Genomic DNA, 15,703 nt, shown 5'->3' with positions numbered 1-15,703 from the left:
ATCAGCAAAAAGGTGTTTAAGGTAGAAAGGTCCAGGATAGGACGACATGAGTTGTCTTTTCTGGGTACCAGGAAAAGTCTTGAGTAGAAACCTTGTCCCTTTTCCTTTTCTGGTACAGTTTGAATAGCCTTTATGCTTAAGAGAGAGAGAGTACTTGCTTTTGAGCCTCTGCTCACTGATTTGGGGGTAGATCTGGCCAACCGTTTGGGGCTGGTAATGTGTGGAAGTGAAATCTGTATCCTTGGGAAACTATATTTAATATCCATTTGTCCTGGGTAATGAGTTCCCAGTTTTTTGCCTGCAGAGCAATCTTTCCCCCCTAAAGGAGCAGTCACTTGAGAAGTGCTTGGAAGTTTTAAAATTAAGTCATTGAGACAGTTTACCATAGGGGGGTGTCTTACTACTCCCTGATTTGGAAGTGGAGCCGCCCACTGCTTAGTCCTGTGCATACCCTGGGACTGAAGCCTTTGTGTTCTGCTGGTTCTGGGTTTAACTGAGTAGGCCTGGAAGAGGCAGGAAAGGACCAATTCTTAGAGGGCCAATGCCTACTAAATCTTGGAGGCTGTACTTGTAGGAAATCTTTAACAGTTTGCATAGATTTAGGTTTTTCCTCCATCTTTTTAAAAACATCTTCTGCTTTGTTGCCAAACAGGCGGTCCTGATTTAAGGAAGCATCCAGCAATTTAGCTTTAACATGATCTGGCAAGGATTGCTCCTTAAGCCAAGCATGCCTTCTAAGTACAGACCCAGTGACAGCAGCCCTGCAAGATGCTAGAGAATCAAAACCACATTGAAAAGTATGTTTTCCAACTTGTTCAGCAGACTGCATTAAATCCTGTAAATCCTTGTTTTCAGCACAATCAGGAATCAACATCATTTTCTGTTTAAGCAATCCAATAATATTCTGCTGATACTTTAACATATGAAACTGGCAATTTAAGGCCCTAATGGCCAAGGTTGCAGAAGTGTATACCTTCTTACCCCATCTATCCAGTGCCCTGGAGTCTCTATCAAAGGGGGTAGGATTTTTGGCAGTAGTAGCCTTAATGCCCTTAGGTCCCTGTGAAATTGTCTCAGGATCCGCAGTAGGATTTTTAAAAAGGAACTTGTGAGAGTCAGGAACCCTGTAATATCTATCAGGTTTTCTGGGAGCAGGAGGTAGAGAGTCAGGGGCCAAGCTAGATTCCAAAAAGGCATCATCAACAATGTCTAGTACAGGAGGGGTAGCTAAAGGCCTGTGCTGGGGCAAAAGTAAGAAATCTCTAAGCCTCTTTTTAGAATCAGAGTAATCCTGGCTTTACCAATGAAAATGCTCCCTAAGAGTATGCAAGGTTTCACCAAAAGAGAAATCCTCTGTGGGGAAGCAGAGGGAATAGAATCCTCTGCATCAGAATCCTCATAAGTAGACAAGGGTAAATCCTGGTCATCAGAGGAAACAGAACTTTCAGAATCCTGGTCAGAAGTATCATATGCAAATTCAGACCTAGGTCTCTTAGAGGGGGAAGGTTGGTTTCCCCTGATTACAGTAATGAGGTCTTCAGCCATTCTTATCATTTGTTTTTTAGGCATAGAGGCCTAACAATGTGGACTGGGCGTCGTTTTTTTAGGCATGGTTTGAGTTTTAGGCCTTGAAGAAGAAGATGGCATCGGTTTAATATGCAAGTCATTAGGCCTGAATACACCCTCAGAAGCTGGTGCCTGCACAGCGGCTCCGGACCCATCCAAGGTAGAGACATCCACAGGTTCCACAGTTGAAGCATCTTGCGACATACTGGACTCTGGATGGGTCTCAGTACAGGCCTGAGAATCTAAAGTGGCGGGTATCAGGGGCTGTGAAAGTGCCTCACTGAGTACCGGTGAACTGGCGACTGGCTTAGGAGAAGCGTCGTCGGCAGCTTTGGACCTAGGCAGCCTGTCTCTGTCTTTATCTTTGCGTTTTTTCAGAATGTCGGCAGTCGGATGGCTTACCGAAGACATATCTGTATAATTGAACCGAGTACCAAAATATTTAGAAGCGAAAATATACTAACGACGAATAGTTTGTTGCTTAAATAAGGCACAAAACCGACAGTGAGGTACATCGTGGTCAGGGCCTAGGCAAGGAGTACAGTATGAATGAAATCTTTATGAGGTATTTGCTTTCCACAAGTAATACAATTATTGACTTTTACTGACATTGGTTTAGAGCAAGAAAAAGTTTCCCCAACGGGATACTTAGCTTTAGTTGAAGACTTCGGTTCTGAAACTCGAAAACGAAAATTTCAGGAGTCGACCGACCGGCACTTGCGAACTGCTTCTGCTTCGGGCACCGCACGGCACAAAAGACTGATGTAATGGCGTTGGCTGCATGCTTTATACCCCTGACTATTTGACGTAAAATGAGACAGCACATGACGCAGGACCCAACACTTTGATAATCAGGCTGACTGAGGGCTACTGCAAGCAGATAACCCAAATGTGTGACTGCAACAGTGAAACACAAATAACATCTGCTTATTGCCTAAGGTATTTTGCAAAATACTTTAACGGAACCACACAGTATATTTTTAAAAGGATCTGATTATGGCCCCAGTTGAGTTGCTGTGTTTTTCTATCTCCAATATGTAGATACAACCTGGCAATGCAGTCACTGGTATCCCCATAAAAGTGGACTGTCTTTAGCTTTAACAATGGTAGCAAAATCTTAAATCAGGTTGGCAGTAAAATTACAGTTTTGTACCTACCATAAATGTAGATGTCCGATAGATATGCAACTGCAGTCATAACATATGGGTTGTCCTGCCTCAGGCAGCCCTCGGTCGGCCGGATTCCAAAGTCTGGGTCCTGATGTCGCATTTCTCTCCAACGTCAGAGCGGCTGGAGTACATAAGCATCAGCCGACGCCATTTTCTTCAGTGTTTCTTGCCCCAGATGCCAGGTGCCCTCCAAGGAAGGCTGTAATCAAACTGGAAGACAAAAACAGGATTCCAGACAAATAAGTAAGCAATAAACAGATACACCATAACAGATATCCCCAGCTATGAGAAACAGGGATAGGAGTGGACTCTAGGCATAGAGGGGTATGGAGTGACTGCAGTTGCATATCTATCGGACATCTACATTTATGGTAGGTACAAAACTGTACTATGTCCTTCAAGAATGCAACTGCAGTCATAACATATGGGTAGAATACCATAGCTTAGCTGTTGGGAGGTGGAATGCTCTAGGAAAGAGATGGTGAGGCAATCAAACCCTGCAGGACTGCCAAAGCAAAGCCTGCTCTGGATCTGGAGTATAGAGGGAGATTGTAGTGTTTGGAGAATGTATGCACGGAGCTCCATGTAGCAGCTTCTAGAATGTCCTTTGTAGGCACCCCTCTTAAGAATGCTGTAGAGGTGGCTGTAGCTCTGGTGGAATGTGGTCTGACATTGGCTGGAACAATCTTCCCATGAAAGGAATAACAAAATCTGATGCAATGTCCAATCCATTTTGAAATAGTCTGTTTTGAAATTGCTTTTCCTTGTACTGCTTCAAAAAGTTGATCAGACTTCCTACTGGTCTTAGTTCTGTCCAGGTAGTAGTGAAGTTGTCTGTGAATGTCCAAGGTATGTAACAGTCTTTCCCTTGTTCTCAGGATTGGGGAAGAAAGCAGGCAGATGAATAGCTCGATTTAAAGAAACCCTAGATACCACCTTTGGCATAAACGTAGGGTTGGTTCTTAAGGAGACCCTGTCTCTGTGAAAGATTATGAACGGTGGTATTGCCATTGGGGCCTGTAGTTCCGAAACCCTTCTTGCTGAGGTAATTGCCAACAGGAAAGCTGTCTTCCATGAGAGAAATTATAAGTCAACTGAAGCTGCTGGCTCAAAAGGAGGTAGAGTCAGTTTTTCTAGGACAAAGTTGAGGTCCCAGGCTGGCACTGGAGCCTTTCTTGGTGGCTTAATGTTCTTGATTCCCCTGAGGAATTGCCTTAGCAAAGGATGTGAAAACACAGGTGGATCAGTGTTATATCTAGCTGAAATAGCTGAAGCATGTATCTTTATGGAAGAATATGAGAGTCCATTCTGTAGCATATCTGCCAAATATCCCAGGATGAGTGGGATGTTCAATAATGATGCATCATGTCCCTTGCTAGTATTCCAAATGCTGAATCTCTTCCATTTTGCTAAGTAAACCTTTCTGGTGGATGGTCTTCGAGCTTCTTTTAATATCCGCTGAACTTCCTTGGAGAGAGATAGATTGAGGTTATTCATGGGATCTCCCAGGCTGTTAGCTGCAGTGTCTGAAGGTTTGGATGCACTGTTTTGAAGTTGTGTTGAGTCAAAAGTAGGGGCCATTGGGGAAGGGCCCACTTTTGTTGTGACATATGAGTAGTGGGTACCAGTGTTGTCTTGGCCAGTCTGGAGCTATTAGGATCCCTAGGTCTCTGCTTTGATCTTTAGTAATACTGTGGTCATCAGTGGCAGAGGTGGGAATGCATAGATTTTTAGGAAGTTCCAGTTGAATGAAAGAGCATCTATTTTCCAAGCTTGTGGATGGTATGTCCTTGAACAGAATTTTGTAGATGATGGTTGAGGTGAGAGGCAAATAGGTCTACTTCTGGCCTGCCCCATGTCGAGGTGAGTTGTGTGAAGATCTTGGATGTAACCTCCACGATCTGTGAAATTCCTGCTTAGGCTGTCCGCCAGCACATTGTCTTTGCCTGGAACAAACTGGGATTGTAACTGTATGTTTAGGCTCAGTGATTTTTCCCAAAGATTCATTGTCAGTCTGCAAAGGGGTAAGAATGGGTGCCCCTTGCTTGTTTATATACCACATCACAGTGGTGTTGTCTGTCCGTATCAGTAAATGGTCTTGCTGAAGTTGTTGTGAAAGGCCTCGATGGCATGCATTACTGCCAGCATTTCCTTTTGGTTTATATGCAGATGTGTTTCCTTTGGAGACCATTGTCCTTGTATACATCTGCCTTCCATGTGCCCCCCATCCAAGGTCGGAGGCGCCTGTGGTCATGGTCTGTGTTATCTGAGGTTTTTGAATGACATACCTGTGTTTGCCTGGCTTACCGAGGCCCACCATAGGAATTCCTTTGTAGGCATGGAATGAGCGGTATGGTTGTCTCTAAGTTGTTGCTGTGCTGAGACCATAGGCTTTTTAGGTACCATTGAAGCTTTCTCATGTGTAGTCTTGCTAATGGAACCAGAAGAATGCAGGATGCCATGTAACCCAGGGCCTGTAGGAATCTCCTTGCAGTCATCTGGGTGAGTTTTGCCAAACCTTTGAAATAATGAGTTAACTTCTCTTGCTTGTCTTCTGTCAGGTAAGCCATTTGAGAGGCTGTGTCTAGATTGGCTCCTAAGAAGGTTATTTGCTGGGATGGTTGAAGTCTTGACTTTTGGAAATTGACTGTGTATCCCACAGCCTGAAGTAATTGTATGACATAGTTCAAGTTTTTTGTCAACATCAATTTGTCGTATGAGGCAGTCGTCCAGGTGCGGGTAAATTTGGATCCCTGGAGCCTGCAATGAGCAATTACTGAAGCCAGGCATTTTGTGAATACCAGTAGATAAGCCAAATGGCAATGCTGAGAATTGATAATGCTCTGGCCCTGCAAGAAATCTGAGGTATCTTCTGCAGCTGTGTCTGATAGGGACATGCAGGTATGCCTCCTTGAGGTCCAGAGTAATCAGCCAAGACCCCTTGCCCAGCATGGGAAGGAGTTGCTGTAGAGTCAGCATTTTGAACTTTGGTACTATGAGAAAGGTGTTTAATGCGGACAAATCCAGTATTGGTCTCCATTGAGTTTATTTTCTTGAAACAAGGAACAGTCTTGAGTAAAACCCCTGGCCTTGTTCTTGTTGTGGAACTCATTCTATTGCTTTTATCCGAGCCAGCAGAGAAATTTGCTTGATAGCCTCTGCCCTCTGGTTTTGTGGTAGGTTTAGCATGCCTTGTTTTCTTGGTAAGGTATGAAAATGGAACCTGTAACCTTGGTCTATAATGTCCAAAATCCATTTGTCCTTTGTCAATCTGTGCCAATTGTCTGAAAACAGAGATAATTTTCCGCCCAAGGGAGCTTCTATTTGCTCTTTGGTAGGCGGTCGTAGAGGAAAGTCATTGAGATTGTGGCTGTGGGGCAGGGGAGACCCCTGTGTCACTTCTTTGGTTTGCTGGCTGCTATTGTCGTCCCCTGTAAGGACCTCTGTATTGTCCTCTCGCCTGTTTTTACCCCTTTGAAATTTTTCAGGATTAGGAAAGGACCAGTTTTTTGAAGGCCAATACCTACTGAATCTGGGGGGCTGAACCTGGAGGAAATCTTTAACTGTCTGAACTGATTTTGCTTTTTCCTCGATGGACTTTAACACATCTTTAGCATTAGCACCAAAAAGCTTGTTCTTTTCCAAGGGTGCATCCAGAAGTTTTGCCTTAACATGATCTGGTAGAGGTTGTTCTTTTAACCATGCATGTAATGACTGCCCCTGTCATAGCTGCCCTACATGAAGCTTCCAGTGCATCATATCCACACTGAAAGTGATTGCTGACTTGCTGAGAGTTATGTACAGCTTCCTGCAAAGACTTCCTGTCTAAAGGATCAGGAGAGGCCAATGTTTTCTGTAAATCATCTAACAGGAAATCCTGATATTGTAACATATGAAAGAGGCAATTCAAAGCTCTCATAGATAAAGTAGTGGAGGTGTAGACCTTTTTCCCCCATCTCTCTAATGACCTAGCTTCCCTGTTGGAAGGCAAGGGATTTTTAGAGGTGGAAGCTGAAACACCTTTAGGTCCCTGAGAAATAGTTTCAAAATCAACAGTATGGGCCCTGAATAAATGGAAATGTATTTCTGGGACCCTGTAATATCTGTCTGGCTTGGCTGGAGCAGGAGGAAGGGAATCAGGGGTAACACTGGAGTCGGAATATAAATCATCCAAAACATCAAGCACAGGAGGAATAGCTAAGGGCCTGTGCTGGGGCTTTTTAAGGAAGGTTCAAGGCTTTCTGGAATCAGAATATTCCTGGCCTTGCCACTTGAAATGTTGCCTCATGGTATGCAGAACTTCCCCAAAAGAAATATCCTCAGGAGGGGAGGCCGAGGGGATGGAATCCTCTGCATCTGAGTCCTCATAGGTCTGGAAGAGCTCTTCCTGGCCATCGGAGTGGACAGAGTCCTCAGAATCTTCATCTGAAGGGATAGGGTCAGAGGGTTCAACCCGGGGCCTCTTATCAGAAGGAGGCTGGGATCCTCTCTCAGGATGGGCCTGTGAACCTCTAATCATGGAAATTAAGTCTGCGGCCATAGTCATGATTTGTGTCTCTGGAGTAGGCTGAGGTAAGGCTTTAGCAGTAAGGTGCTTGGTCTTGCTGGCTGCCTTAGCCCGAGTGTAGGCCTTAATAGACATGGCCATAGGAGGCCTGGTAGCTCCATGTGCAGGAGTGACCCTATCTACAGCAATAGTCTCGGGCATTTCCTCGGTTTCAGTATCCGGAGGAAAATCTATAACTGGCGTCGGAGTGGTATCCGTTTCTTCGGTTCGGAACGGTGGAATAACCGTCTCAGGAGGAACCGGAGCACTCGCGGTAGGTTTTGGTGTGGAGTCGGTGGTAGACGCGGGCCGAGGATGTTGGTCCCGGTCTTTTCGTTTCTTCGGAGTTTGCGATGTCGGAAGTTCCGACGGCATTGTATAAGCAAATTTTCTCAAAAAATCAACTCCGCCCGGCGCCTGAGAGTGCGCTTATTGAAGCGAGCACAGGCGACACGTCGTGGTCTGGGCCAAGGCAAGGAAGACAGTAAGAGTGGAAATCCTTATGAGGTATTTGTTTACCACAGGAAAGACAATTGTTAACTTTTTCAGTAATTTCTGACATCGGCTGAGGCAAGAAAGATGACAAGAATACAGGAGCTGACCGACCGGCACTTGCGAACTGCTTCAAGAAAGACTGAAGACGGCTGATGCTTATGTACTCCAGCCTCTGACGCCAGAGAGAAATGCGACATCAGCCGCCGGACCCAGACTTTGGAATCCGGCCGACCGAGGGCTGCCTGAGGCAGGACAACCCATATGTTATGACTGCAGTTGCATTCTTGAAGGACATCAATGGTTAAACAGAATCATCTCATTAAAAGCAGGGTAATCAGTGGAGATTTTGCCAGTTATAGCAAACCCACAAAAGAGAGAGGATCTTTTTATACACAGAGATGATTCTGATGAATTTTAAGAAACAGTGAAAGTGTTTGTTGTGTATTCGACAAAGCTAAACTACTATGGTTCTCTATCAGTATACTTACTGCTAAAACTACTTTGAGCTTACATTCATACACTTTCTTACCATCACTTAAAATAATGTTTTAAGATGGTATAAAGCTAAGGTCACACATTTAAAATCAACCCTGCAAAAGCAAGCAGTTGCATCACTTGGTTTTAACATTTTTGAGTGTAAAGAAAATAGAATCAATTTGTGTTCAGTGTTGTTCTAAAGTCTTTTTGCTATGTGGGACACTAGAAAATGCTTTGGTCTATGCTGGCGTAACGTGTCCAGCATACATGTACATTAACTAAGGAAGAAAACTTAGGGAAAGTGCACATTCTCTAAAAATGACAAACCGGCCACCAATGACAAATATGCAAAGGAAGAAAACAGCATCACTCCAATCATGGAGTCAGAAGGCTAGGGCGAATCAGACATGCCTCACCTTAACTCATACCCTCCAGTGGAGCTCTGGAAGTTTGCCCTGTAACTCTCAATGGGCACAGCCTAAGTTTTTTGACAGAATTAAATTATGCCCTCACATTTCAAACAAATGTTCATACCTCTGGAACAATAGGGACTTCTAAAAAAAAAGTGTAAATGGCAAACTCTAAGGTACAAACTATTTACTGTGGTGGTATTACTTAGGTTCTAGATCTTAAACATGTTCTAGAAGTCATAATAAACACAGTAACTATTAAGGCTGTCATATTTGTAACACCATATACTATATCAGCAATCATTCCAGTTACACACATACTAGCAGCAGCATTTTGTTCACTCAGCTGAGAGCTTTTATAGGAGGTTAAGCCGTTTCGTCTGTGCTAATTGGTTGTTGAGATATTTAGAAACACACAAAGTCTAGGGCAATACAAATATTGCATGAACAATTAATATTGCTTTACCTGCACTAAACAGAGGTGAAATATCAATACAGATGTCCTTCCATTCACGTGTTACAGTATTCATAACAGTTGAGGATTCCCTGCCTCGGGCAGCCCAACGTCCAGCCAGTGTACAAAAGACTACTGTTGCTTTAAGGTAAGCTGTACATTACACGTATACTCCTTGCATAGTGTACAGCATAAAGTTGATGTCCAGATGTACCATCCTCAGAACTTTTTTTCCACCAGTCCGAACGCATCTCTCAATCTTCGGTCTGAACACCTACATCCTTGCAGCCACTCCAAATGCATCTCTTGATCATTGACCCGAATGCCTATGTCTTTGCAGCCAGTCCGAACACATCTCTTGATTGTAGGTCTGAAGGCCTATGTACTGCTTGCTGGTCTCCGAGCTGATGCAGGTAGGTGCCCCATTGGGTTTCATTGTTTCTTGACTTTTGGTTGCTTTTGGGGGTTAATGTCATCCAGGAAGAGTAAATGCCAGTGTGGAAGACAGATTCCTATTAAAGGCCACCAAGAACAGTGTTTATTTTGCTTAGGTGCCTCTCACAACCATATGACCTGCTCTATCTGTAAGGCTCTCATACCAAAGAGACTGTGAAATAGGCTTTCTTCCCTTGCTTTGTATCTGAAGAATCAGCGACTTAAGCTTCTTGCTAAGGATACCATGTGCAAGGAACTTCCTGCCTCAAGGGTCAGCTGTTAGTGAAGAAAAGGGTTAAGAAACTAAGACCGGAGTCTTCCACTGTCCAGACTCCGCTGGATGTTTCTCGCAAGGTCAGTAAGAACCCAGAGGTTTTCCCGGCTTTGTTACTGGATTCCTCCACCACGACCACAGCCTGGGATTCACAATAAACTTTAAAAGGTCTTCTCTGACTCCTTCTCGGGATCATGTTTTTCTAGGTTGCAGCAATCAGACAAGTGCCTATGCTGGCATCCCTGCCTCCTCCCAAGGCCTTAACTCACATCTCATTCTTTGAAATCTTCCTCTGGCCTCCATTACAGCCAGGGAGTTCCTGAGAGCTCTGGGTTTCATGGCATCCAATATTCCTATGCTCTGTCTGGTCAAACTCCACATGAGAAAGTTTCATTGGTTTCTGAAGTCAGTTTGGCTTCAACATGCACATCCCCTAGAATTTGTAGTTCCTCTCCTTCCTTGTCTCAAGGACCTTCACTGGTGGATGCAGCAGTTGTCTCTAAATCAAGGGCTCCCTTTTCATCCCTCTCTTCACTCTCAGGAACTTTTCACATATGCTTCAGACATAGGATAGGGGTCAGTTTTTTGGCTCCCTAAAGGCACCTGGGGTGTGGTCGCTTCTTCAACAGAAGGAGCATATCAATGTCAAAGAGATGACAGCTCTTCTGCTGGCTGTTCAGGCTTTTCTTCCACTTTTCTCCCCAGGGCCTCTCAAGGTATTTACAGACAATACCACAGTGATGTGGTACATAAATGGAAGAACAAGATCTTACTTTCTTTGCCAGTTGGCACTCCTGGTGTGAGATCCTGCTGTCCGGTATCAACTGACTCTTCAGGCAGTTTACATTCCCTCAGGTCAAAACATTGTGGCAGACACTCTGAGGAAGTCCCTAACTTAATCCCACGAATGGATGCTTCACGGGGATATGTTTCTGGATATTGCCCACCAGTGGGGTACTCTTCAAGTAGATCTATTTGTCTCCCCTCTGATAGACAACTTCCTCTATTGTGTCAGACTCCCAGGTCCTCTGGTGTCAAAGGTGGGTGCCCACTATTTCTCTTGGAAAGGGATGTTTCATTATGCACCCCCCCACACACACCTCTCACTCCAAAAGTCCTGTTCAAAATTCAACAGGATGCTCCCAAAATCTTGTTGGTGACTGGCTCCCTTTTGGCCAAGACAGCATTGGTTCCCTCTTCTTCTGCATTTAGCCAAGGGCAATTACCACAAGTTACCTCACAGGGTGGACCTACTTACACAAGACAAGGGATCTCTCAACCAAACCCACCTCTCCACTCTTCAACTGACGCTGTGGGGGATAGGATTTTGATTCTACACAGCTTTTTTTCAGAGGACGCGCTTAGCATTATGCAGGAGGACAGGAAGCCCAATATTAGGAAATCCTACTTATCCAAATGGAATAGGTTTTCGGTTTGGTGTCTCTCTCGTAACCTAGATCCACTTACTGTGGATGCTCCTTTGGTTCTTTCTTACTTGTGTATATTGTTCAATGCTGGTTTGGCCTGTTCTTCTGTTAAGGCCCACTTATCGGCTATCTCTGATTGTCTGCCTTTATCTCCTCCTTTAGCTTCTAGATTTGAAGCTAAACAATTCCTTAAAGGTGTCCTTCATATTAGGCCTTCCTGGAAGCCTGTTCCTCTCCCTGAGATCTTAATTTTGTTATGAAGAAGTTGAATCAGGGTCCTTTTGAGCCTGCTGCTTCAGCTTCTTTGCAGCATTGCTCTTGGAAGACTTCTTTTGTTGCCCTTCTGCTAGATGGTTATCTGAGCTTCAAGCCATTATGGCTTGTCCTCCTTTTATTGGTGTTTCATAAGGACAGGGTGTTCTTGAATACTAATCCTTCTTTCATGGCCAAGGAGATTAATGAGTTGTCACTTAATCAGTCTATTAATTTGCCTACTTTTTCCCCTCTCTGCAATCTGCCAGTGAGAGAGTGCTGCATAATTTGGATGTGCATAGACAACTCAGATTTTATTTGGATAAGATTAAGTCTATTAGAAAATCTAATTAGTTGTTTTCTTTTCATCCTAGGTCCTTAAGATTGGCTGTATCCATGCAAATGATTTCTTCTTGGATCTCAACGGCCATTTCTTTTTGTTATACTGTTCATGGTAAGAGCCTTCTTTCTTCTGTGAAGACTCATTCTACGAGGACTTAGCTTCTTCTGGTGCTTTTTTCAAGGGTTTTGATACTAACTCTGTTCTTAAGGCAGCTACATGGACTTTTGTGCATACTTTTACCAAGCACTACAAGCTAGATGGAATCTCCAGAGCTAGAGCTGGTTTTACTAGGGATCCTTCATGACTTCCTAGAAAGCTCTGCTGGTCCTTCCTCCTCCCAAGTTTCTGCTTGAGCTTTGGCACTCTCCCAAAGGTTACAAATACTGTAACATGTGAGAGGAAGGACATAGTACATTTGTGTAAAATCTTACCATAACAGTAGATGTCCTTTCTTTTACTGTTGCAGTATTCACTCCATCCCTCCTCCCCTGGTTCATTTCTCTCCTGGATGTACAGTTATTTCTTGGTTTTCCTTGGACTGGCATTCGTACTGGGGCGATCAGTTCTGAGGATGGTATGTCTGGACATCGCCTTTATGCCCTATGTTATGTGAAGAGCATACCTGTGACATACAGCGTACCTTAAAGCAACACTAGTCTTTTGTATACTGGCCAGACTTCGGGCTGCCCAAGGCAGGGAATCCCCAAAAGTTACAAACTGCAACAGTGAAGAAAAGGACATCTACCGTTATGGTAAGATTTTACACAACTGTACTTTGCATTTGCCATTATGTAAGCTCTAAGATGAAATCTTTTAAATACCTCATATGGAACATAGTTTTGGAATTATTAATGCAAACATAAACGTTTGATGCTTGGAAGCAACAGTAGGCTCTAGCTGTACAAATAACTGGCTGTAATGAGTTAAGTCAACTCCTCCCCGGTTACATAAAATCATGATAAATAAGATGGATTTCTAATGTAACCACATACAGTCTACCAATAAAGATCTGATTCAAATATCCTGAAAATGCCCAAACTTCATTTAAAAAGAGAGAAAAAATTGGTTTACCAATAGGTTCTTCTACAATTCAAGTAACATTGTTGATCTGGGCACTAGAGCAAATAAAGGGACCCTCTCCGAACCAAAGTTATCCTTCCTTAATTTTTTTAAATTACTAACAACTACTAGTATCTCTTGTATCGTGTGACACAAAATGGACATTGACAATGTATTTTCCTGTCTCTAACCACAGCATTTCACCCTTTCAATTGCAAGTAGGTGGCTCAGTTATCAAAATATGAACATAAATATAAAAATATGAATAAGTGGCAAACAGTAATTAATTTCTCCACTACAGGGCATCCTACATTAACATTAGTGTAATATTGTTAATTACTCCTTGCCCCTTCTAACACTTCCTATCATTAGCTCGTACGTCATTCAAGAGTTCTGTATACAATAAGGTGCTATAGGTGTTAACTGGAAGTATACAAAAAGCACTACAGGCTTGAATGAGTTAACCAATGAACAAGAGACCAAGCATGTTTCATAAAATCATGCACTACATTATCCCACACTGTGAAACTGTGTGCTGTTGCACTTTTACTTCCTCTTCTCTTATGTAGTAGTACGGTTTCTCTCTTAAGTAGTCTGGCTTGACAATGAAAAGTAGTTCTTTAAAACAATAGCCAGATTTTTCAGTGATACCAACAAGGTTATTTGTCTATGCACTGTATTACATCACTTACAGTGGAGGAGTCTACCCAACAGATTAAAGGGCATTGCAATTAAGACACCTTTGAAAATCTCATGCCGTGGCAAGTGTAGGCATCTTAATGACATTAATATGAAAAAATACTGTACCCATTAGTTTGTTGTGCCTCTGTCCAGCAGTGACACAGAGATTCCTATTTATATCCGGGCTAAGGTTGAAGTCGCTTGCTCTAGTGGTTTGAATAGAGCTGAATTTCTCAATCTAGCAGCATGGCATGACAGAGTCCTTTTCTCCCTTTGGTGAGAGGAACTTTTGGGGTCTCTCCAATTGCTTGCATGTCGGGTGAGATACATCCCCCAATGGGGTACTTGTACCTCTTCTTGGTCTGATAAGTGAAGAGTAGGGGAACAATGACCTCACTAGATCTGAGCAATGTCAAAAAAAAAAAAAAGTCAACCTGGGGTCCCCCCCCAGTCCTGATATAACCTTCTTCTGTTTAGTGTGGATTGCCACCTATGGTAGCTTGGGGTTACCTTGTTTTTCCCAAAGGGTATGACTATACATTTGCAAACTTTGTCAGCCAAAGTCCTCCCATGTTGGCCTGTACTCTGAGAAGTAGATGCATCTTGTGACATATGGGTTTACATTTATCTGCCCTTCTCCCTACTCACCTATGAGTGGTTAGTGAGACCCAAGGGCATTTCACTCTTATGGTGCAGACAACCCTAATATCCTCCAGTGATAAAATGATTTAGTGTTGTTTCTAGGCGATGGAATTATTTTACTAAACAAAATAAAAATGCTTACCTATATACACCACATTCTACGTCAGTTTCATACTATTAGAAAATCATGTTTGCTTACTACTGCTTACAGACCTTTTATTTTCACTAGTACAGCAGTCTGTATATACTAATATTCACCTCTTACAGTCTGCTGCTTTCAGCTATTGTTTTTAGTGCTATAATTAATTGCATTGCAACTCTTTCTGACTCATCCATCTGGTTTATACTGAAATTCTCAGGACCACAACTTTAATCCTTGGAGCAGTGAAACTGTATATGTAAAAATCGAATAAGCCCAACGGTCACGTTATTCCATGTCATGTGTACAGGGGGTCAAAAGCCCCCTCCAAAAACACTTCAATGGTAATTACAATTAGTTCTTATACTAACTATATATTTTTTGCACCCGCAGTTTACTCTCTGACTCTCACCATCCACTTAAGCGAACTTCTGTTTTGTGGGCCCTAAAGGTAAAGAAAATTAAATAAATAAATAACTGTATCAAGAGTCTCTAGTCTGGTATACACATAAAAGATGCTCACATCTTTACCCTAAATATCAGAAAGATGGCCTTCGTGTTTTCAACTTGCTTTCAGTACAGCTGCCCTTTTGCTGCCAACCTGCTAGTTGAACCTAGATCAATACTGGCACATGTTGGCACCATGTGTTTTTGTTATTGAGGTGGTATGAATTCCAAATTTTCAGTCAATACACCTGCAAGAGACTGAAAAGCTCCATAGCAAAGTAATCAAAAATGACTTCAATTTAACAATATAAGTAGTTCAAGTGTTGCCGTCCCACAACCCACCAAACAATGTATAAACAGATAAGTAACATACTTGGTATTTTTGGCTTAACTTCTTCTTTAACCACTTTCTGCTTTCTTGTTGGAGTTTGCTGTTTCTTTACTGCGGAGTCATGGGACACCACTCTTTTCCTTCCCCTTTGAGCACTTATGGTTTCTTCCACGCTTTGCCCAGTTCTAACTGAAGGCAGTTCTTTGCTTTGCTTCTTTTTCTTCACCACAACAGTCTTTGTACTCTTCTGTGGGCTAGCTTGCACCAAACTTTTCTTTGTCTTCTTTATTTTGGGCTTGAATTACATAAGATAATTGTATTAATATGCTTTGTGTAAAGTGCAACATCAACTTTCCTGCATATTCTCCACTCCCCATATAGCTCTACCCTACATGTGCTGTAACCCATATTGTCTTTATGTCCAAGCATAGAATACCCATAGAACGTAACAATTGTATCATACAAACAAGACACTGTCAAAATGAAAATATGACATATTTAAGTGCAATGGATGGACTGCAGTGTTAATTCCAGCTGTGCTCTGCCATTACCCATG

The 15,703-nt window shown here is 42.9% G+C and overlaps 1 protein-coding gene across 3 annotated transcripts in view; it reads right to left on the bottom strand.

The window, feature by feature from the left end:
- NEIL1 (nei like DNA glycosylase 1) overlaps positions 1-15,703 on the bottom strand; it is an 824,101-nt gene that overhangs the window by 177,075 nt on the left and 631,323 nt on the right. For all 3 annotated transcript variants that reach the window (XM_044077181.1, XM_044077184.1, XM_044077183.1), the window contains exon 9: positions 15,190-15,442. In XM_044077181.1, the coding sequence (XP_043933116.1) occupies positions 15,190-15,442 (253 nt within the window). The remainder of the gene's footprint in view (positions 1-15,189; positions 15,443-15,703) is intronic.

This window comes from Protopterus annectens, chromosome 7.part0 (genome assembly GCF_019279795.1).
Source record: "Protopterus annectens isolate FY-2018-M chromosome 7.part0, PAN1.0, whole genome shotgun sequence".
Taxonomy (NCBI): domain Eukaryota; kingdom Metazoa; phylum Chordata; order Ceratodontiformes; family Protopteridae; genus Protopterus; species Protopterus annectens.
This window is presented reverse-complemented; position numbering and strand designations above follow the sequence as displayed.